At 41.3% G+C, this 24,386-nt stretch overlaps 1 protein-coding gene across 1 annotated transcript; it reads left to right on the top strand.

Annotated features, from left to right (window-relative positions):
- Positions 1-3,240: 3,240 nt before the first annotated feature.
- CRP (C-reactive protein, pentraxin-related) lies at positions 3,241-5,469 on the top strand. Its single transcript, XM_012661862.1, has 2 exons — positions 3,241-3,403; positions 3,649-5,469. The coding sequence occupies exons 1-2, from the start codon at positions 3,340-3,342 to the stop codon at positions 4,260-4,262; spliced, it is 678 nt and encodes a 225-aa protein (XP_012517316.1). The 5' UTR covers positions 3,241-3,339; the 3' UTR covers positions 4,263-5,469.
- Positions 5,470-24,386: the final 18,917 nt, after the last annotated feature.

Here is a 24,386-nt window from a genome sequence, read left to right on the forward strand (position 1 = left end):
CATCTGGTCTTGGACTTTTCCATTTTGGAAGGTTTTTAATTGCTCTTGCAATTTCTGTGCTTGAGATTTGTCTATTCAGGAATTCTATTACCTCCTTGGTGAAATTAGGGAGGTTGTATGTTTCCAGAAATTTGTCCATTTCCTCCTCATTATGTAGTTTTGGGCATATAGGTTTTTATAGTAATCAAAAATAATGTTTTGTATTTCCATGGTCTGACCTGCCTCTTACATCTACCCACTTCCCTGCATTCCTACTGCTTCTACCCTAGTTTTGACCCCTATTATCTTTAGCATAACTTATCTAGTTAACCGGCTTAGTGCCTGATCCCTAGAAAATGCTCCTAAGATTTATTTTGGTTGAACTAATGAACCTACTAAGTGATCTCCCAATTTATGATCTCTCTCACTCCAATACATCCTTCGTATTGCTGCCAATAAAATTTCTAAAACACAGATCTGTCTCTATTATTTCCTTGTTCAAGAAAGCTTCAGTCTCTCACTTGCTTAATGTGAAAGACCTTAGGCCCAAATTTTCTATAGATTATTAAGAAGTTTACATAAATATTGACAACAGAGACAGACAGCAATACTTTACAAGTACAAATGTAACTACTTCTCTGGTAAAGCAGAACAGCAATTCGAGTAGTGAGTAGGGAATAGGAAATACCAAGTAGAAGCTACACTAATAAATTAGCTAGGACAGATGGTTAATAAAAGAATGAATTGGTATAATCTGTGGAGTAAGGATATCTTAGAATTTTGCCTGTCAAATTAATGAAATTTTGGACTGAGATGACACCAATTTACTAAAATGGACTATCATGGTTATAGAGATTCAAACACGCTTTCTGGAGTTTGTGTGTGAAACAGTAGAAAATGAAATTTGGTGGAGACCATTGCTCATATTGTTCTCTTAGTCTTTAACTTCCCCCTTCAATTTTTGTGGTTCAGTTTAAATGCTGCCCCTTCCATAAAAACCCTTGCTTCTCTGGGAGGATTCCTGTGGCAAGGATGCCAAAGTGTGTATTATTCCAGGGCAAGTAATGCTCAGTTTGCTCGTATAATGTCTTGGATTCAGGGCATTGTTAGGGAGGTATTTCTGTTTGTCAAAACTCACTCAAATACAAGTATCATAAAACCAACTGAAATATGTACAATAAGTGAAAAGGGGGTTTATTTTACTATTAGACTTCAGAAGACCGAAGGTGAGGTTGGCATCAGGTGAGACTGGATTCAGAGACTCGAGTAATGTCCTCAAGGCTCCATCTCTCAGCTCTACTTGGGAGTTGAGGATACAGATTGGTGTGGCTGAGGACCACTTCTTTTAGCCATAAGGCCTTAAAATTATTTCACATTTTAAACTGTGTGCAAACATTCAGGAAGAAGCTATGAGCTGTGTCAAATGCTGCTGAGAAGCAGGATAAGATAAGAATGGAAAATTCATTATTAAATATAACAAGAGAGGTATTTATGTTGATTTCACTGGAGTGGAGATGAACACCTTATTTTCATTGATTGAGGAAGGAATAGGAGACGGGAAAATGGAGATTATAAACACACATAGCTCTTTCCCTCCCACTCCCTGCTTCTCCCTCCCTCTCTTCGTTCGTTCGTTCCTTCCTTCCTTCCTTCCTTCTTTCTCTAGAAGATTAAATATATTACAGTATGGTTTTTTGGGAATGATTGAGTAAAGATGAACAAATTAATGATGCAGAAGATAGAGAGGATACCTACAGGAACAAAATTGTTTGAGTGGTCAAGAAGGTCTCGACCACTCAAGGAATTTTGCAGAAGTGCAATGGTCTGCCTTAGATATATACAGGGACAGTCCATCCTTTGTAATAGGAGGGAGACAGAAAGATTGGTAGATTTAGTGGTGGGAGGATGTATAAGGATATCAAGTAGCCTTCAATAAAAGAAAGACTGCATTAATAGTGATTTAACAAAAAAGAAGACTATTTCTCCTATACGTAAATGTTCAGGTAGGCAGTCTAGAGCAGACTGCAGACTATGGAGCTGTGGCTCCATAGTCAATTATCCAGGCTCTATCTTGTTGCCATGCCAACCTCAACATGCAGCTCACGCTTGCTGGTCTAAAGGTGAACTGCTCTATCTTCTGCTATCGTGACCGAATGCTAGCCAAAGGGGAAGGGAGAAGTAGAAGGGGAAAGCACATATCTTTTGTGTAAAGGGCACAACCTAGAGATTGTCCCTGTTCTGTCCATATCTCATTGGCCATAATTTAATCACATCATTACTCCTAACTGTAGGGGAGGCCTGGGAAATTTAGTGTTTGGCTGGGTGACTATGTGCCCAACTAAAAATGTTATCCCTGCTGTATGAGAAGTAGAAAATGGATAATGGGGAACAGCCAGAGTCCTTTGCTACAAAGGATATGGTAGTATGGTAGTTCTTTTCCGATTGCTTTTAGTTTCTCAATGAATAGGTGAGTGCATCAGCTAAGTGAAAGAATGGATGAGATTTGGGGGGTTCGAGGAGCAAGGAGAAGGAGCAAAATAGTCACCTTGAAGAGTGAGTTAGGTAGGGAACTGTACTAAGATTGCCAGGCTGTGCGGACAGACTATTTGAATCTTGTGAACAAAGGAAATAGTAGAATCAGATCATCCTGACATCTTCCTGAAGCTTTGCATATTCAGAAAATACTCTGCTTAAAGCAACTTTGATATAATGATATGTTTGTGATCAGGCACACGTTTCAGTGGGCTAAAGAGCTCTTAATAAAGATACTCCATTGGCTAAGAACAATTTGTCCCAGGCTCAGAGAATGCATGTTTGTTTTCCTCATTTCCCAATCTGTAAAAAAGCAGCTTCCGAAAGGGGTCATAATGTCCATCTCCAGAAGCTGTCAGCTTTCCTCTGTCAAACTCCGTGATTTGGGCTGAAGTAAGTGCTGGAGATGTGGCTACCTTGGGCACACAGATGGCCACTGGTCTAATAAGTTCAGATTTTCCCTTATCTTTTCAGGATAAATAGCCAAAGTGGAACCTTGGGAAACTTCTTCATTTTTTCCTGTCACAAAGAATTGGCGATTCAGTAGTCACAGGAGTTTGTAATAAATAACCCACATTGATTTCTCTGTTCTGGAATGATTTTGCTTCCCTTCCTCCCAGAGCCCTGACCCTTGCCCCAAGAGGCAGTGTTGGGAAATCATTTACAAAGTGGCACAGACTCCCTATTGCTTTGCCTATAAATCCAGGCTGGATGGGGTAGTTCTGAGGCAAGGGATCTAGGCCTTCCAACCCCAGAGCTTTTAGCCAAAGATATTTCCTCCACGGGGGCAAATTCAGGTCCTGGGAGCATTGGCAGAAGGACGTGACCATGGAGAAGCTGTTGTGGTGTTTCCTGGTCTTGATCAGCTTCTCTGATGCTTTTGGCCAGACAGGTAGAGGCTACCCCAGGTTATGCCAGAGATTTGATCTGAAGAATGGAGGTGGGGCCTAAGATTATACAAACTGAAGTCAGCGGAACATCCAACATGATTTGTGTATGTGTGTGTATGTATGTGTGTGTGTTTAACTGGGGAAGGGGTCAGTCTATTTCTTAGTCCCAAACTCTATATGTAAGTGAGGGGATAGATCTTTGTGATCTTAGAAACTTCTCATCTTTACTTGGTTTTCTATCTCACAGACATGGATAAGAAGGCCTTTGTGTTTCCCACGGAGTCTGATAATTCCTATGTATCCCTGAAAGCACAGTTAAAGAAGCCTCTCAAAGCCTTCACTGTGTGCCTCCATGTCTACACTGAACTATCCAAGACCCGTGGATATAGTATTTTCTCTTATGCTACGAAGGAGCAACCTAATGAGATCCTCATATTTTGGTCTAAGGATAGAGGATATGTTTTTGGGGTGGGTGGGCCTGAAATATTATTCACGGTTCCTGAAGTCACCGTAGCTCCAGTACACATTTGCGCGAGCTGGGAGTCCACCTCAGGGATTGCAGAGTTCTGGGTGGACGGGAAGCCCATGGTGAGGAAGAGTCTGAAGAAGGGATACTCTGTCGGGACAGAGGCAAGCATCATCCTAGGGCAGGAACAGGATTCTTTTGGTGGGAGCTTTGAGGCAAACCAGTCTTTGGTGGGAGACATTGGAGATGTGAACATGTGGGACTTCGTGCTGTCACCAGAAGAGATTAACACCGTCTATGCTGGTGGGACCTTCAGTCCTAATGTCCTGGACTGGCGGAAGCTGACATATGAAGCACACGGTGAAGTTTTTACCAAGCCCCAGCTGTGGTCGTGAGGCCCGATCATGGGTTCTGCAGGTGCCTCCTGGGGATTCTGCCTCATGGGCCCCTGGTGCTGGCTTTGGACACACTGCAGGCCTCCTCTGTGAACATAGCCCCTACTTCCTTGCTCTGCCTTCCTCACACCTCAGAATGGAATTTAAGTGTCTGGATTGGAAGTTGATGAACTACATGGGGAAGTTTTGTCCGGGAGAATCAGAATTGCAGGTGGTTTGTGTTTTTTTTTTCCCCCTATTTTTGTGTTTTTTGAATTGAACGGATTTTAAAGATAATCCTTTACCCTCACTTAGATGATAAAACTGATACCGAGAAAGAAGTGATTCTTTAAAAAGAGTCACAAGGCAAGGACATTTCTGAGCTGAGAATGGAGTGTTGGTTTTCAACCTAATTCCCCACCCAGGACCACCCAGAGGGCGTTGCCCACATTCACAGGGCTCTTCAGTCTCAGAATTAGGACACTGGCCAGGACCTCTGGATTCAGAGTCCAGAGTGCTCATCATTATGTCGTGGGCCCAGGCATTCTGAAATGGGAAACCCAGTGGGACTACAGTCCCTCCATTTCCTCAAAGCATCCTGGAAAGGCAGGCTTTTTGTCCCGGGCAAAATGAGGTATGGAGGTATAGTTACTTTGTTACTGCCAAGAGCTTACATAACAATGGTTTTCATTTGCTCTCACTGCTTTCTTAATTTTATAGTTCTTTCAGGAAACTCTTCCACTGCTGGTGAGCCTCGTGGGGCTGTGGATTCCTCCTCCATCCCCACCTTCCCAACATACCCAGGCCATAAGGGTGGCTGTGTGACCCACGCCATGCTGTCTATCACAGCAGCCCATCTCCCCGTCTCCCATCTGGAGGTTGTTTTTGGGTGGTTGTGTGTTCCCCGCAGGACTGATTATAGTCTTCCCAAGGACTGAGTTATGGCCTTTGGGAGGGAGATATCTTCTTGCTGCTGGATTTCCGAGCTGAGAGGATGTGAGCCTGGGACTGCCAGCAGCTATCCTGTTCACCACATGGAGAGAGACTGTGAGGACAGCTCCAAGCTGGGAGTGGAAGAGCTGAGGGACTGACAGAGCAATGGAGCCTTGACTATATTGAATCTCTCAGTCGGCCTTGCTTGGAACCAGACCTACACCTGGACTTCTGGGTCCATGAGCCAATAAAGCCCCTGTTACTTGCACGAGTTTGAGCTGTTTTCTGATGGTTACGTTAGAGGTTGTGACTAACTTCTCTAATGACCTCTAAAACTAAGTCTCTGTGAGTTCAGACTGACTGTCACTGTCCTGCAACAAAGCATCCATGGCACTCCAACCTCTCCTGGAGTCTCCTGCAGGGGTTCCCTCTGACAAGTACAGCCCCTCTTTTGAGCTAGCTGGCCATTCATGTGGGGCCAATTGTGGGGGTTTTAATACTCTCACTCTATCACTATTCCAATTTGAGGAACAAAAACTAAAGATCATCGGGATCCATGAATCTCTTGCCAGGTTCAGTGACTGGAATGCACTGGCCGCAGTCCACTGGGGTCCTTTGCAGAAACGGACCCCTGAAACCTGATGGCTGCTGGCTGGCTCCAGAGGCTTTCACCACCGTCGTTTGGTGCAAAGTGAGCAATTAAAGTCACTCCCCAGAGGCCACAGCCAGCCGTGACACATTTGGCTCCCCGTTTATCAAGTAGTTACTTTAGGGGAGGCACGTCGTAGACTAGTTAAGCATAGAGGTTCTGGGATCAGACTGCCTAGGTCCAAATCCTGGCTTTACAACTTACTAGCCACATGACCTTAGGTAATATAACTTCTTTATGTCTCAGTTTTCTTTCCTACAAAATGGGAGAAATTACAGTAATTATTAATAGCTCGAAGGGATGCTGTAAGAATCAAAGAAGATCATGCAAATAAGGCACTTAGTACAGTGCCCAACACACAGTAAGCCTTTTATCACAGTTATCTACTATTATTATTATTGTTATTCTTAGGCTGTTTTGTATTGTATCCCTAAACAGCTTCATTTTATACCATAAAAGTACAACTTGGTACAATTTGTCTGGGTTGGTAGCAGTTGACGGGTATGATTTGTTAAGAATTAAGTTTATAACATTAGGAGGATTAATAACAAATCTTTGAAGCAATTATTTATCAATGTTGAATTCTCTGACTTTTTTTTTTTTTTTTTGAGACGGAGTCTTTCTCTGTCGCTTAGCTAGAGTGCAGTGGCATCATCCTAGCTCACTGCAATCTCAATTTCTTGGGCACAAGTGATCATCCTGCCTCAGCCTCTCAAGTAGCTGGGATTACCAGTGTGTGCCACCACACCCAGCTAATTTTTTTCTATTTTTTGTAGAGATGGGGTCTCGTTCTTGCTAGGGCTCGTCTTAAACTCCTTACCTCAAGCGATCCTCCCGCCTCGGCCTCCTAGAGTGCTAGGATTACAGGTGTGTGCCACTGCGCCTGGCCCCTCTAATTGACTTTTGATAATTATTGGGAAACACAGAAGTAAAGGATATGTTCTCAGGCAAAAATGAGAGTGCAACTATTCTCTGTTGTCCAATTAGGGCAGATCCATATACCCTGCTATTCAGCTAAGCAGGAGAGAGGGTTGATACTTTTTTCTAGTTAAAGAATCCAGTCAGGAGATATATCTTAATTATAGAAGGCCATCCCAACTCCCTAGGGATGTGGGTTGAGCTAATATTTTCTTCAGAATTCAATTACTACCTTGCTATACATAGTCTAGTGGACAGCCTGTGGCCCTAATAATTTTAGCCAGGAAAAATTTAACAGCTGGTATTTGCATTCAGTGAACATTAAAAAATCTTAACAAAGCATTCTTAGAATGTTTAAATTTAAGCAAGTTAGCCTACTGGTATGTACTTCAGTGTAATGTTGTTGGAAAATATTCCTAGGTAACTGGTGAGTTGCCATACTACATAGAGTTGTTAGATGTAATCCAACTAAATGTTAGATGACAACTGACAAAGAGGATGACTCTGGTTTGGGCATGTTGGTTCTAAGTAATTCTTTTCTGTGGTGAGTGGAAAGTAAGGTCAATTGTCTAATGAGGCCACTCTAGCTGATGTTAATAAAGCCATGTCAACAGCACCGGTTTTCCCTTATAGCAAGGATCACGCATTCGGTTTGTCCAGAAGTAGAATCAGGCCTCAAGGCATAAGTTAAAAAGACAGAGGGCCAACTGGTATATAAAACATATAATAAAAACAAGGTGAAACAGAGAAGTAGTCCAGTGCATGCAGAGATACTATAGTGCATTTACAGGCCAATAGTATAGGTCAAAGATGCTGGAGGCTGCTACCTGATAGGACACTTTCCTTTTGGAACTGAAAACAGCCATGTTGGTACAAGGGACAGGGCTAGGCCTGACTCTAATGTGAGCACCTTAGCATGGGATGCAGCATGGTGACATGCAGATCAAAAAATTAAAATCTCCCTGTGTCAGGCAGAAATATTAGGTCATTGTTCAGGCAACAAGACTTGCATACTCTCCAACAAGAGGTGGTCATGATGCAGACATGGTTAAGATTGGGTGTACGTAGGGCCAGATGAGTGGACAAGAAGCCATCTCTGTGGTGAGACCTGGTGTACCCAGGGCCCGGAGGAGAGACTACAGGCTACCTCAAAAGTGGGGCTGCGGTCTGATGGGAATGAATTTGGAGTTCCAGTTGACAAAGTAAGTAGAATGTTAAATCTGTGATTTTTTTCCTACATGCTTTTGCTATCCTCAAGTTTGATGTGCCCCAGGGGAGCAAAGAATGACAAAGAAAGCAAATGACTCCAGATCATTGAATGCCACCACTAACAACACCCAAGTCAAGTTTCCAAAGTATAGATTTCTGATCTGTAGAATCCCAGGGAAAAAAAGAGAAGTGCTGCTTTGATTTCTAAATAGCTTCGTCTTAAGGTAACTACCCTCTAGTCTCAGATGGGTTGGCATGACTTGCCTGAATGCCTTCCCTTTGGTTCCCTATGTTTATTTCATCTATGCATCTTTTCATTTCTCCTCTACTAGAAAGTGGGTTAAATGGGCTTGTTATCCTTGTCCTTCAGAACACGCAGACTCCTAGCTCAAATTTCCTGGATTGCCTAGCCCAGTGATAAATTGTGATCTGTTGATTATAGGCATCATTGTAATCTGGGTGTTTATCAGGAGTGTAGATTCATGGACCTCAGACCTTTTAGAGCAGAGTCTCTGGAGTTAGAACCCAGGAATATGGAACGTCAAAAGCTCTTTTGCACAATGTGCTTTTAGAACCATCACTTTAGTGTTTTCCTGGCAGCTCAGCTGTCTTATCTCGGGGACATGTCTGGCTCCCAATAAGCTTGCAGCCAGATGGTCATCTTAAAAGAAGGATCTAGTGCATCTTGACTCAGGTTTTCCCCTTGGCCTACTTCTGGTGCACTCTTTGTAGACTCATTCAGTGTGGTCCCCTCTGCCCCACTTCCTTTCATACACACAGATACGTGATCTCACAAGGTCTCATCACTGCCCCCAGGATGATAATTCCTTAATTACACAGGGTAGATAGCTCACAGTCTTAGAAAACACTTTATACTTACTGAGCTCTTACCATATGCCAGGTCCTTTACAGATAAGTAAGTCCTTTATATATATATGTATCTTGTTTAATGACAACCTTATAAGGTAAGTACTATTTTACCATCCTCATTTCACAGATGAGGAAACTGAGGTCCAGAGAGGATTTGAACCTAGGCAGTCTGGCTACACAGCTCTGTGCTCCTAACCACTGTGTTCTACTGCCACAAAACAAAAGCTTCTACCTGCACTTATACCCCTAGTGGAGGAGGGAGAGTATAGGGTTGTGTGTGGTTTTTCTTATAGGGAAGCCATTCCAGGATGCCATAAATCCAGAGCGTTACCTACCACTGCAGGTCCACTGGCAAGCTCCCCAGTTTTCATTTGGTCCTACGTGTTCAGGAGAGTGGCCTGCACATAGAAATCCCATTTGGCCTCAGCATTAGCACAGCATTAGGTTGACTCTGCCTGTGCAATACTGTCAAAGTTCTTCTTTGGCCTGGACCCCCTCACCTCTTCTACAGCCATGGATGCCCTTAGATGTAACTTCATATCCTAGGAAGCATTCACCAAAGGCAGAGAATCATATGAGGAATTCTCTAGGCCAGCAGTTCTCAACTTTGGATACTCTTATTAGAAAGACCTGGAGAGCTTTCAAAAATCCAGTTGCCCAGGCAATACCCCAGATAATTATGTCAGATTCTCTGGTGGTGAGACCCAGGCATCAGTATTTTAAAGCTCCTTAGTGAATACAACGCACAGCCAAGCCTGCAACAGTGGAGGCTGAGGTTCCATTGTTCTAGGCTGAGTGGTAGCTTTGAGAAGATTGAAGACTCACAGCTGTTGTCCCTGACTGTTCATGTAGTTATTTCTGACCAATATGCCCCTGGCTTCCTCCTTTCCTTATGCTATAGTGGTTTCAGTTTGAATCACAGGAGCATACCAAATTTTATTTCAGCACTGGAGTTTAGAGTTGTAGCTCTAGGATCAAATAAAGTGACAGCCTTGTATTTAGCATGTTCTTATTTATTCAATAAAGCCTCACTGTGGTAACAAACATTCTGTTTGTTTTAGGCTGTTTTTGTTTTCCCCCAATTGATACTTTGGATCTCTGCAATTTGGAATGTTTGATCTACTAGGGATTCAAATCAGAGAAAATCCAAAAGCTGAGATCCTAAAGTATTTTTATTGAAGCATCACAAAATGTAAGAGGAAGAGAGAGAGGCCGCCCAAACGAAATATTTAAAGGAAGGGTAAAGGTCGCATTGCAAGCTGATTCATTACACCTCTCTCCCGATCGAGTTCACCCAGTGCTCTGTGATCTGAAGTGAGCAGTTACAGAGCTGCGCTGGCAGATTGCTGGGACCAGGGGTGGATTGTGAAATGGTTCACGGCAAGGTCTCTCGATTTCTGTCTTTGTCTTTCCCTTATTTCCCTCTTGCTTTAGTCTTGCTCTAGCTCTTGCTCTCTCGATCTCTGTCTTCCTCTTTTTCAGTTTTAGGCCTTGTTCACAGTGTATCTATTTTGGAGGTAGTTCCAGTAATGTAGTGGGCTCCATGAAATCAATAAAATTTCCAGTGTCTACCTATCACATTGGTAGCTGCATTCTTTTGACTTTCCTGGGGAGCTCAGGTGTCAACAAGAAGGCAATTTGGTATTTGGAAAACATCTTTTGCCTTCTTTGCCCCAATCTTTTCAGTTATCAGATTTTTTGGCTTAAATTATGCATATACCTTTTATTGGGCAAATGGTTAGAATGAGAGGACAAAAGCTGTCAAAGCAATTACTTTAAGTCAGTCTTATATTTAAAAAAAAACCAGATGCAAAAAGTTTGGAAAAAGATAATTAAAAAGAAAATTTAACTGTACATCATTAAAAAACAAACCATTCCAGAAATGTACTACCATTTGTAATAGTCCTTTCATTTCTGGAGTGTTTAGATTATGCTACCCACATGTTAGTTATTTCTTCTAATCTATGGTGAAATAACCTCTACTATCAATTTCTCATTGAATGTCAGTGAGAAAACTCATGAAAAGACCATTACGAATAAGCTCAAGATTCTTTTTACATAAAATTATAATGTTTTATGTAGGAATTTATATATTGCAAACTACTTTTGTACCTAAATATATACATCTCTCTCTCACGATGTCTGACATTGTTCTCTGTTTTAGGCATTCCAGGCATAAAGCCAAATAGCTTCAGTCAGACTGGGTGTCCTATTCATAAAATGAAACAGTACCTTTTGGAGCTTCAAGGACTACTGATCTTCATTCCCTCCTTCCTTGCTTCTTAATTACACACACACACACACACACACACACACACACGCACGCACTTCATTTTAGAAGCAGTGCAACCACGTTACAAAGACGTAGTGGGGAAAAATATCCTCCATAATTCCATTATTGTAAGAAAGCATTATTTGGGGGCATGTCTTATAGTTTTTTGTGCTAAAGTAGTTATAATATTTTCTTTAAAAATAGTGTATGTAAAAATCTGTTATCTTTTCCTCTTATCTTAGCATAAGCATTTTACATATTGTAGCATAAAACTCACCACTAACGTTTTAAATAGTTATCCATTCTATTTAGTGGATGTAGATGTACGTGATTTACTTAAACATTCCCCAATTTTCTAATTTCTTACTATACTACGTAATGTTAAACGATTGTCTTTGTGACTAAGCTTCTCCCACGCCCCCATACTTTACATCACTTCCCTAGAATGGATTCCCAGGATGCGATTGCCCTAATTCACCAAGCAATGCCATGCAGAGCTGCTGGAGCACCAGCAGGCCCCGTGGTGTCTCCAATAAATAACCCATATTGATCTCTCATTTTGTGATTTATCTTGCTCTCTTTGCTCTTAGAGCTTTGATTCATGGCTCCAAGGGACAATTTTGGAAAATCATTTACCAGCTGAGACACCCTGACGATTGCACATATAAGGTCAAAGTGGGGCAGACCTGAGACAGAGGGATCTCAGACTTCCAAACCCAGAATCTAGCCACTGATACTTTTTCCAGGAGGCTAATCCAAATTCTGGGCACACTGATACCAAGGAGGGAACGTGGAGTTTCCCGGTGTGTGTGTTTCCTGGTCTTCATCAGCCTCCCAGTGTGTTTCCCCAGACAGGTAGGCACTGCTTCAGCTGACAGCTGAGGTCTTGACCTGGGGTTATGTGTGTGCAAAGCCAGGTTAGGGAAAAGGGATAGAGTGGGTGAGGGGCTGTGGTCTGGGGAAGAGTTCAGTCTGTGGTTTCTAAATCCACCTAAAAAGCTTAACTGATGACCTTTTCCCTTTCTGGTTTCTATCCCACAGATGTGAACAAACAGGGCTTTGTGTTTCCCCAGCGTCAGATAATTCCTTTGATGACTCCGTCTGCAGAGCTGAAGAAGTCACTCAAGGCCTTCACTGTGTGCCTCCACATCTATGCCAACATGACCTGTCAATATTGCCTTTTTTCTTATGCCACAAGGACACTCGATAATGAGATCCTCCTTCTCAAGGAAAAGACTGGAGGATACAGCATGTCTGTGGGTGGAGCTGGGGTAGCTTTCATGCCTCCAATGAGTTCTCCTGCACCATGCACCTCTGTGTGAGCTTGCAGTCCACATTAGAGATTGTAGAGCTCTGAGTGAATGGGAAGCCCATGATGAGGAAGAGTATGAAGCAGGGATACTCCGTGAGGACAGAGGCAAGCATGGTCCCGGAGCAGGAACAGGATTTGTTTGGTGGGAGCTCTGATAACCAGTCTTTGGTGGGAGACACTGGTGATGTGCACATGTGGAACACTGTGCTTTCCCAGATGAGATTAACACCATCTACGTTGGTGGGGCCTTCAGTCCTAATGCCTGGACCGGCAGGCACTGATGTATGAAGCACACGGTGAAGTGTTCACCAAGCCCCAGCTGTGGCCCCGAGGCCCTGCTGTGTGTCCTGAAGGTGCCTCCTAGAAATTACACCTTATATTTCCCTTGTTTCCCACTCTCATGACTTTCTGTTCCACATATTAATACATGGCTTTCGTGCCCCGGAAGGGCCTGTATTTCTTCTCTTCCTCCTCCACTCTGTTTTTATCAGCACAAGGGCCAGTGCAGAACAGAGGGTCCCTTTATGACTGCACCTTAGAATTACCAGGCCACAGCCTAGACCAATTCAATCTGATCTTCTGGATATGAGACCCATGTACTCGTGTTTTTTGTACTCTACAAGTGATTCTGTTGTTCAGCCAATGCTGAGAGCCATTGCATTTATGTGTCTATTTAAGAGCAGATGAGCCATTTTTTTTTTTTTTTTTTTTTGAGACAGAGTCTCACTCTGTTGCCCTGGCTGGAGTGCAGTGGCATCAGCCTAGCTCACAGCAACCTCAAACTCCTGGACTCAAGCGATCCTTCTGCCTCAGCCTCCTGAGTAGCTGGGAATACAGGCATGCGCCACGATGCCCGGCTAATTTTCTCTCTATATTTTTAGTTTTCCAGCTAATTTCTTTCTATTTTTAGTAGAGACGGGGTCTTGCTCTTGCTCAGGCTGGTCTCAAACTCCTGAGCTCAAACGATCCACCCGCCTTGGCCCTCCAGAGTGCTAGAATTACAGGCGTGAGCCACCTCGCCTGGCCAAGCCAACGTTTTTTTTCTCCTGAAAGACTGTTTGTGTCTAACAATGGTCCTGCCAACATTTTCATTTGTCTTTATAGATGTACCTACCACATTTTATTGTGTTTTACTGTATTAACTAAAGAATACAGGAATAGAATTTTTCCAGCATTCTGCCCCCACCATCAGGATGTGGTCATTGTAAATTACAATTATCTTTAATTTTTTAATCTTTTCAATTTGAAGATTTAAAAACCTAAGAAATGTTTAGTTGTTCTTTCTGCTTAATTTATTCTATATTTTTCTTCAGGATGACCAACGTTTATTATATGAAATGTCCATGGTTTTTCCTTCCCATTTATCATCACTCAGATCATTTTTATCTGTGTCCCTTGTCTTTATATTTGAGCTCTTATTTTTTCAAACCTCTTCTCCATATTACTGATTTCTTTTCTGCTTTGCATATTGGGATCCTTACTATTTCTAATGCTATTTAAAATTCTGCAATGCTTTTTGAGTTCCCTTAAATTTTTCCTGAAATTTAGTATGGGTTTTTTTTTAACTCTTATCTTTCATCAAGTCTCTGTTTTCTTCAATTTACTTTAGAGTATAGTGCAGTTGCTATATAAAGTTTTCTAAATTTTCCTGTGATTAATCTTTTAATTTTTTCAAAGTAAATCTTTTCATGCTTTAGATAATTTTCTTCTATATTTTAGTACTTTTCAGTCCCCTTATTTGTTCAAGTATAGTGTGAGCGGTGAACTCTCCTTGAGTTCCCTTCCTGCCCACCTGCCCACAGCTGGGTTCTCTAAGGACCTTAGCCAGCTGGCTGAGGTTATTCTAGGAGTTTCTAGTCATTCAGCCCCAGGATGACTTCTTGCAACTTCTCTTTTAAGTGACCCTTCACCTCCACCAATTTCTGCTGATTGTTCCAGACTCTCCTAGGTGCACTTTTTCAGATATTTGTGTATTCATGTCTCTCTTAAAGGGATGTTCTAGATTTCTGGGGAGGACATAGTTAATAATAGCAGCAGCATCAGGCAAGACCACGTCTTGGGTTCTTTTGGAGAGGGTGGTAGTCTGGGGAGGCTTTCCTGTCTCTTTGACTAGCCCCTCCCCTTGGAGGAACACCATGTCCCAAGTCCCACATCCATTGTTCTACAGCCAAGGCATCCAAGATCACACACAGATGAAAGCTCTCTCTGGATCTCTGGGATTCTTTATTCTTTACCAGGTACAAAGCAAGTAGAGATTCTTGTTTCAGTTCTGTCCTGAAGCTTAGATCTAAGAGGAAAAGTTTGAGGAAGGCCACGTTTACTTTAGGTCTGAGCTGGGTTCTTCAAATCCAGTGATGCTAGCCACAAGGTGATGTTGTAATTCCTATTTGAGTGTCCATTTCTCAGTTTATTTCAAACAGGTGAAGAGGTGATATTGTTCCCTCAAAGCTTTAGTAGTGCCATGAAGAGAGATGGAAGCTCCTCTGCTGAGAGATTGTCCACCTGCAGGCAGCAAGAGTGGAGCCGTGGCAGGACATCATACTTGTTAGAGCACTAATAGACCAGTTGACAATCTCCCTCAGACAGTGTGAGGGATCTGCCATCATCGGTGATGGGGTTTACTTCTGGAGTCAAGGAAAGCTTATCCTGGAATTCTAACTCTGAAGTTGTGAAGTTCTGCAGGAGTTGGGATAGGCTCACCTCAAAACGAACTGAGTCATCCCACTACTGGGTATTTACCCAAAGAAAAAAAGACACTCTATAAAAAAGACGCCTGCTCTCAGATGTTTATAGCAGCACAATTCATTATTGCAAAAATGTGGAAACAACCCAAGTGCCCATCAATACATGAGTGGATTAATAAAATGTGGCATATGTATATACCATGGAGTACTACTTAGTCATAAAAATGGTGAATTAATAATACTTCTTGCATTATCCTGGATGGAACTGGAGACCATTTTTCTAAGTGAAATATCACAAGAATGGAAAAACAAACATCACGTGTACGCATCATTAAATTGGAACTAATCGATCAACACTTACATGCACATAAGGAAATAACATTGATAGGGTGTCAGGCAGGTGGGAGTGGGGAGGAGGGGATGGGTACATTCACACCTAACGGGTACAATGCACACTATTTGGGGAATGGACACACTTTGACTCAAATGGTCCAAAAGCAATTCATGTAACCAAAACATTTGAACCCACATAATATTCTGAAATAAAGCAAACAGACAAACAAGAAAAAACCAAACTGAGTCCTGATACATGGCATCTTTGGATTTTGTATTGTTGATGCTAAGGACTGAAAGACAGAAGAGGTCCCATTCTTCCCTATATGTTTTACTCATGTTTGGGGTCAAAGAGGGACTATTGAAGGTCGAACTTGTACATTTGTATGGCTCATTTGCAGTTTCTGAAAGTTAACCTTTTCTCCCCGGCCCTAGGGGTTAAGATAACCAGACTAATTGAACTCAGACCCTAGTTCCATCTTTTAGTGGCTGTGTGACCTTGGGTAAGTTACCTGCATGCTATATTCCTCAGGTTTCTTCATCTTTTCAAGGGGGATAATACAGGGCCTACTTCACCAGCACAAGCTAGTGCGCAGTGTACGTTATCTACGATTTACCACTAATATTATTGTTAGCTTGATCATGACTGTGGATTTCAATGACCTAGGCTCTGGATCAGAGACCCAGTAGCGTGAAGGGATCCATCAATAGATAATGAAGAAGGGATATGCGACTCTGTGGGGGAACGTGTCAGCTTGTAGTGGAGGAAAAAAATCACAGAAATTATCAGGAGCTTAAGTCAGAAGGGGAAAATTCGAATGGCCTGTGCCTGGAATGCGGTGGCTGCAGGAAACAGGCTCCCTCAGAGGCGGACCGACGACTGCAGCTACGCGGTGAGGAAGCTTCAGAATCTGGCATGTGGTCGGAAAAACTCTCACTCGGATATTTAGGAGGACATCAGAAACTCAGGATGAAATCCACTTAAAAGACAGTTTTTATTCTACAGTCAAAACAACAGGCAATGAAAAGGAAAGGAAGATGCTGTGATCTGTCCACACTCCCCTCCAGGGGGCAAGAGGTGCGCAATCTGCGACCTGCGGGGAGCGGGGCGAGGGAAGCTGGCTGCGGCTTTCAAAGCTTGGCGATGGGCTCCCTTCAAAGGAACGGAGGAGCCACGGAGAGAAAGGAAGTGGGGCATTAGAGGAAGTGCATGAGATCGCACTTCTGAGGAAAAGAGGGGAGAGGAAGGTTTCTGGAAGAATAGCCCAAGTGGGCTATGGGACCTGAACACGCTCCGTCTGAGGAAGGGCGGGGCCTGGGGCCGGACCCCTGAGAGCAAAGACTTTGGAAGCGCAAACTACGAAGCTAAGTTCAGAGTCTACCCACTTTTTGCTGAGGAGCCAGGCTCAAAGAAGCCGCATTTCCACACAGTCTTCCCTATTTCCATTAAGCAAGGAAAATGATCTTTCAAATGCAAATAAGATCAAGTCCTCTCCAGATGAAAAGCTTGCCAAAGTTTCCCACTGCACCTAGTATAAATTCCAGACCCTTTATCTGGCCCTCAGGGCCCTGAGCTTTCTAACCTGTGCTCCTTCCGTCCCCATGTCACACCCTCTCTCTTTCATTTTCTGAATTCCAGCCCCTCTGTCGTTCTGTCTGATCATTCTTTTTGCAAATATATATTGATCCCTGTGAGATGTGCGCTTGCTTTAGATGCTTGAGATAAGCAGTAGAACCAGAAACAGCAATAATCCCCCACATCAGATAAAATCTTGGCCACCTGGAATTGCATTACTGCAAGTTTAAATGTGCTTGATTTGTTTCCACCTCACGACCTTTGCGTACTTTTTTCTCTGTGCTCTAAGTGCCCTTTCTCCAGATCCTCCAGTGTGTGGCTGCTGGCACCACATCCTTCTGCCGGATCAGATTCCTCTCCCCAGAAGGACTTCCCCAGTCATTTCCATCACCTGTTACTGTTTTCTAAGCAAATATGACTATCTGAAAAAAATTCGTTTGTTGTTTCTGTTTGGTTTGCCTCTTCCACGAGACTGCAAATTCCACGAAAGCAGACACATTATTCCCTATTGTATTCCCAGTTTCTAGAATGGTATGGGTCCATAGTATGTTCTCAATAAATATTTGATGAATTAATTAATTCTAGAGAAGGCAGCGGCGGCTAAGAAATGCTTTGGATTCTGCTGAGGATGGAGAAATACTTAAAGAGCAAGAAATTGTTAGACCATAATTCTGCTCACAGAGTGGCTTGTTATAAATGTGAAGTAGCTGGCTCCTTAGAGAAGTCCACATTTGATTCAGCATTACCCTTCTGAGTAGGGACGTGGAAATTAAAGATTACTAACACATGGGATAGACAGGGAGGGGATCCGGCAGCTTCGGGAGAGCTCTGATAATTGCAGACCACTACAGATCTCCACATTTTTCAGAGACAGAAGTATTCCAAATGCTAGTCTCCATAATTAGAAGCAGTATAAATAATTGGTGAATTTTCCTCAAGGATATGGAAAATATTGTAGTACAATGAACTTCTTAATAGGAGGGAGATTTCTACCAAGTGTGGATGTGTTTGCATGTGTGTAAGACATGCTGATTTATTAATGTTTAACTAAGAGGCTAGAGTCTCTTGTTTTTAAATTGAACTGTAACATATATATAGGAAAATGCACAAATCATGGGTGTATAGCTTGACTAATTTTCCCCAGGTGGACATACTTATGAAACCATTATGAGATGTAGTAATTCCAGAAGTCCCCCATATCCCTCCCAGACACAGTTTCTTCAGCCAAAGGTAACCATTATTTTGATTCTAATTCCATGGATAACTTGTGGCTGTTTCAAAACTTTATATAAAAGATTTTTTATGAATCATTTAAGTTGTTGACATGACGCTCCATCACTCGCAAATACTTTAGTGTGTAATTCAAGCAAACAAAGACCTTCTCCTACATGCCCACAGTACAACCATCAAAATCAGGAAATTAACAGCCAGATATCATTATTACCTAATTTACACATCCCATTCAACTTTCACCAGTTGTCCCAATCGCATTCTTTGCAGCAAAATGATGCAATCCAGGATCACATGTTGTATTTAGTTGTCTTGTTTCTTTAGTCTCCTTTGATTTCTAGAGCATTTCCTTGTTCTTTCTAGCCTTTCCTAACTCTCATTAACTCTCCATAATTCTCTTAAGCCTCACCTTAACACTGGGATGTCGCAGGCCAGAATTTTCCTCAGCTAGAGTTTATCCGATGTCTTCTAATGATAAGATTCAGGTTATGAGTTTTTGGTAGAAATATCATGGAATTGAGTCTGCATTCTCCTCATTGCATTCTATCAAGAGGGACACAATTTCTATTTGTCCCTTTACTTGATCATTTGATTAAAGTGGTTTCATCCGTTTTTCTTCATTTACATACTCTTTTCTCTTTGTAATTGGTAAATATGTTATGAGGAGGTACTTCAAGACTATGTAAATATATCATTCCCCATCAGACTTTTTCATTCATTAGTTTTAGCATCCATCAGTGTTTCTTGGATGAATTAATTATTACTATTATAGTTTATCAAATGGTGATTTTCTACTTCCATAATTCCTTAATTAATGGTACTTTATTATACAGGAAAAGCTTTCTTTTCTCATTTATTTATTCATTTATATTGGCATGGACTCAGATCATTTTTGATTTCATTTTACTGTCTAGCACCTTTACTTAAATGAAAATGGGAACTGTGGACATCCATTTCTTGCTCCTAATTTCAAAGTGAATGCTTTCGGTAACTTGAGATTAAGTATGATGTGTGCTTTATGTTTTTAAAAAGCACCCTTGCATCTTTTGGGGGCAAAAGGGAAAGTTTAGTCTTGCAAGTAGGCGTTTCTATGGATAATAGTCTCAGGCCTGCTATGTCAACTCTTTTCTGTGAAAACACATGCTCCTTTGAAATACCAACTACCTCAATGGGTCACATGTACTTTGCTCTGGCTTGTTCTCCCCTAGGTGAGTTTGGGAGTGGGACTAAGTATATTCCAGGGTGGAAAGCTGCTAGTGTTCTAATATGATCTCAACCATTTTCTGTTTATTTCATTCCTCCACCAAGTAATCCTCTCCTTCAGGCCGCCTACCCACCTAATACCTCTGTCTCAAGCACTTCTGGTTTGCAGAAATGTCTTCCTCTGTTGTGATTGATTCTTATATAAGGTCATATACGGGGAGGAGGGTGGAAAAGAGAATGCTCCCTAATTGGGCAGACTATATGTATTTCTTGTTATGGGCACTTTACCCCACCTAGAGTCACCCCGATTTGAGTCATGCTGGTGCTGGCCCTGGGCTGGGGATGCTGTTTTCTCCCCAAGCCACCAGGATGGAATGGGCAATAATCCTCATAGTCCCAGGTGGGGAAGACAATAAAAGACCCAAATAGGATATTGTTTCCCAGTCTCTTCTCCAGCCATGGGGTCTGACTTCCTTTTGCCCTAACCTTCTTACCTGTCACATTGGGGCTCAGTTACCTCTAGTTCTTCCCAAACATTTCTCCCATTTTTTTTTGTATTGGTATCCAGCAACCTCCCTCTCATTTTGGTGGCTTCCCCCAGAGTTTGGCTCAAGGGAGGGAGCCATGAGCCCATAGCAGCTTGTCATATTCCACAGAACTGTCAATCTTTTAAGGAAAAACTTAATGGAATGAGTCACAAGAGCCATATGAAGGAAAAAGGGAGTGTTATTGAAGGACAAGACATGAATAAATTGGGGGGACATGTCATCTCCCTGGATGAGAGACTTCTTATTATAAAAAAATCTCAATCATTCCAACAATGTCAATCATTCCTAAATTAATACATAAATTTAATATAATTTGAATAAAATTTCCAGCTTATTTTAATCAAAGAAAATAAATATGAAATTGACCTTGAAGAATAAATAGGTATTAAATGCCAAGAAATTTTTGAAAAGGAAAAAAATAGTAAGGTGGATTTGTTTAATAGCTACCAGAGCTTCATATCTTTCAAGCCACTAGAATCAAATGGATATGGCATTCGAATGGCAATTGACAATAGATCAGTGAAACAAATAAGAATTCAGAGACAGATCCAGGCACATATGGAATGTATAACAATTCATTTCAGTGGAGGAAAGAATGACCCAGACAATAACTGGTGTTGGAACTGTTGCCTATCCATTCAAAATAAAGTTAAATCTTAAATTTGTACAATATACAGAACTAAAAATTTGATGGGTTAAATTTTTATATATAAAACAACAAAACACCAAAAGTATTGAAAAATTTAGGAAATCATTTGTAAAATCTCAAGTCATGGAGACTTTTCTAAGCAACACAGGAAACCCATGGCTACATAAAAACCTTCCTATGGCAAAAGTTAATATAAATAAAAACAAATACCAAAGTGACAAACTGGGAAAATGTTGCCTCTCCTCTCTTTCTCTCTCCTTATCTATGTGTGTGTATGCATGTGTGTGCATGTGTGTGCATCAAAGGACTAATATCAGTAATGTACTAAAAGCACTTACAAATAGACGAGAAAAAGAAATGGCAAAATGTACATGTGAAAGGACAGTCACAGCAAATAGATTGCAGATGGCCAGTAAACATCTGAAATTATGCTCAGTTTTACTTGTGATGTAAGAAATGCAATTTAAAGACAACAGCATACTACTCTTTTGTGTTATTAGATTGGCAAAAACGTTGTTATTATCCAGTTATTGTTAGATTATGGGGAAATAAGAAGTTTCATGCATTTGTGCTGGGAGTGTAAATTTGTAGAAGCTTGTTGGAATTTAATTTGACAGTATCTAACAAAATTTTGAAATGCTCGTATTCTTTGACCCAGTAAATCTGCTTATAGAAATTTATCCTGCAGCAATAGGATCAAAGTCCTTAAGGAGATATGTGAAAAGATACTCATTACAGCCTTCTAACAGCAAACGTTTGGAAAAACACACATGTTCATCAATAGGGGAATTCTAGAATATGATTGAATAAATTGTGCTACAACTATACTATGGAATATTGTACAGCTATTAAAGATAAATCTAGAGGTACCACTCAGGAAAAACGTTCAGGGAAAAAAACAAGTCACAGAACGTCATATGCAGCATAATTCCATTTTGCAACACAAGAACATTTTTATGTGTATGGACATACAGTTGGTAGATAGACAAGAGGTAGATCTATATAAAGGCAAGATAAACTGGGAAAGATTCCATTTGTGTTACAATAAATAGGCAGAGATGGGACCTCTTTGTTATTACTTTATTACAGAAATTTTAAAGTGTTTGGATTGTGTCAGTCAGTATTCCATGTAGAAGTGAGAAATTATTTTAAATATTTTAAGTGGGAAAGAATTTAACACAGGAAATTAAGTGTTTGCAAAATTAATAGAAGAGTTACAAAAATAGGCTTTTGGTTGGCCTCTGGGAATGAAATAGTTCCTAAAACAATTGGAGGCTGCCGTAAGAACTCCAAGTTATGAACACAATCCCATAGCTCCAACCTAGGGCAAAGAGAATCGGGAAATGACTATTTCTCAGCACCTAGGGTACTGGAAAACAGGAGCTGGCACTGCAGCAAGGAACTCTCATGTCACCATGACCTTGTTAGCCAGCAAAAGCTATGTGATGGATGGGAGGAAAAGGGCTTCCACCTCAGTTCATCTTCAGAATTGCATGGAAGTTCACGGCATTAGCAGAACCTGTTACACATCCAGTGTCTGAGCTGCAAAGGAGCCTGGGAACTGTAGTATTCAGCTTATCACCATTGCAGCAGAGAGGGTGGGGCAGAGAGTGAGTGAGAGGAGCAATCCCCAGGATCCACCAAGGTGATTACCCATAAAGTTTACTTTGTTGTGTCTTTGACTATTTCCACATAGGCATATGGCTATGATACATTTTAATTAAAAGGAATGAATATTGATACTCATATTTTCCCATTTTTTATAAGGAAAGCACACACATACACACATATGAGTGTGGGGGCTTAGAAAAATACTAAAGGGAGTCAAACTAAAATGTTAAAAGTGGTTTGATTGTAGGGGAAGAGATTACAGGTAATTTAAAAAATCATTGGCATTTTCTATAATGAATATGTCTTACTTTTTAAAAAATCAATAAATTTTAATTTTTAGAACAGTTTTACATTCACAGTAAAATTGAGCAGAAAATACAGAGAGTTCCCATATATGCAGTTCCCCATCAAAGCACAACTTCCCCCACTATAGACATCCTGCATCAAGATGGTACATTTGTTATAACTCATGAGCCTATTCTGACACATCATTATCACCCAAAGTCTATTGTTTGCATTAGGGTTTGTTCTTGGTGTAGTACATTCTATGGGTTTGAGCAAATGTATAACGACATGTGTCGTTATCACACAGTATAATTTCATTGCCCTAAAAGTCCTCCGTGCTCTGCCTACTCATCCCTTCCTCCTCTCTAACCCCTACGAATCCCTGATCTTCTCATTATCTCCATAGTTTTGTGTTTCCCAGAATGTCACATAGCTGGAATCATATAGTATGTATCCTTCTCAGATTGGCTTCTTTCTCCTGGCAATATGCATTTAAATTTTATCTGGCTTTTAAAAAGTGAAGTAAATATTAAACATTTTTAAAAGACATAGAATAGTGAGTGAATTACTGCATCGTGTGGCCTTTGATTCTGACCCATTTCAGAATCTAGGTGATAACTTGAGGACAGTTCTTGTGAGCTGAATAGCAGCCTCACTGCTTCCAGACTGATGCTCTGAGCAGTGGAAATGAGGGAGTGAGCCGGACGTTCCTGATACAGCTTTGATTCTACAGGAGAGAACAGCCGTGGGTCTAATTTACTATGGACCCTGCTCAGCCTAATGGATCAGTAGAAATAATACAAGCAGAGCAATGTAGAAATATTTAAGATTCCTGCCTCTTATTTTCTGTCCCCTCCACTTTAAGAAGGAGAGATTCTAATCGATCGGTCAGATTTGAAGACTCTGATGATTTCTGGTTTGCTGAATGAAAAAATGCAGGCTCTTTTGCCTTCTCTTATGATATCAAGTATAAGAGAGCCAGAATCTCATTCTCTTTCTGTACCATAGTCTCTCTCTGCCTTTCTCTGCCCTGTCTCTGACTCTTCTCTCTCTTCCACTTTCTTCCCCTCCCAACCCTTACACTCCAGGCCAGTGTAGCCCAACTTTCTGCATCAGGGGATTTGGGTCCAGTCTCAGGAAGAGAGCAGAGTCCCTAACCTTTATTAATTGTACCTAATATCAGTTATAAATTTTAGGCACTAATATATAGTGCCTAAATAATTAGGCATTAATATATAAATTTTCATATGTTAATTTATTTGTGAATTACATACATGTGCTAAAATATATCATATATAATAAGACATTCATAGAAATAGAAATTAGGAAGGGATGAGATAAAAATAAATACAAGATATTAATAGTTCCAGTATTTTCTTCATGCTTGAATGCATGGCTGACTTTATGGCTGTGTGACCTGCGTAGAAGGGCACCACGCTTGGTTTAACACTGTGCTGTTGCGATCTTGAAATTCTTAAATAATTGGAACAAGTGTCCCTGCATTTTCATTTTGCACCGGGCCCTACAAATTATGTAGCTGGTCTTGTCTAAATGCACCACCTTTCCCCTCCCTGGGTTGTGCTCACTCTTCTTTGGAGATCCTTGACCTAGAGGATCAATCAGTCCAATTCCCTTAGCATGTTCTTCAAATCCTTTTGTGAGTTTGTGCTTATTTATTTCTCCATTCTTTCCACTTTCCCTTACATTTTAAGCCCCAGAAATACAGAGCTACTTGCTGTTCCCAAACACGTCATGCCGCCTCACGACTGTGCCTTTGCATAGCACGTTTCTTAGACTGAATGCAGGTCCCTACAGCTGGAAAACTCCTACACATCTTGAAAACCAGCTCAAATGTCACCGCTG

This window comes from Propithecus coquereli, unplaced genomic scaffold (assembly GCF_000956105.1).
Source record: "Propithecus coquereli isolate 6110/MARCELLA unplaced genomic scaffold, Pcoq_1.0 Scaffold74, whole genome shotgun sequence".
Lineage (NCBI taxonomy): Eukaryota > Metazoa > Chordata > Mammalia > Primates > Indriidae > Propithecus > Propithecus coquereli.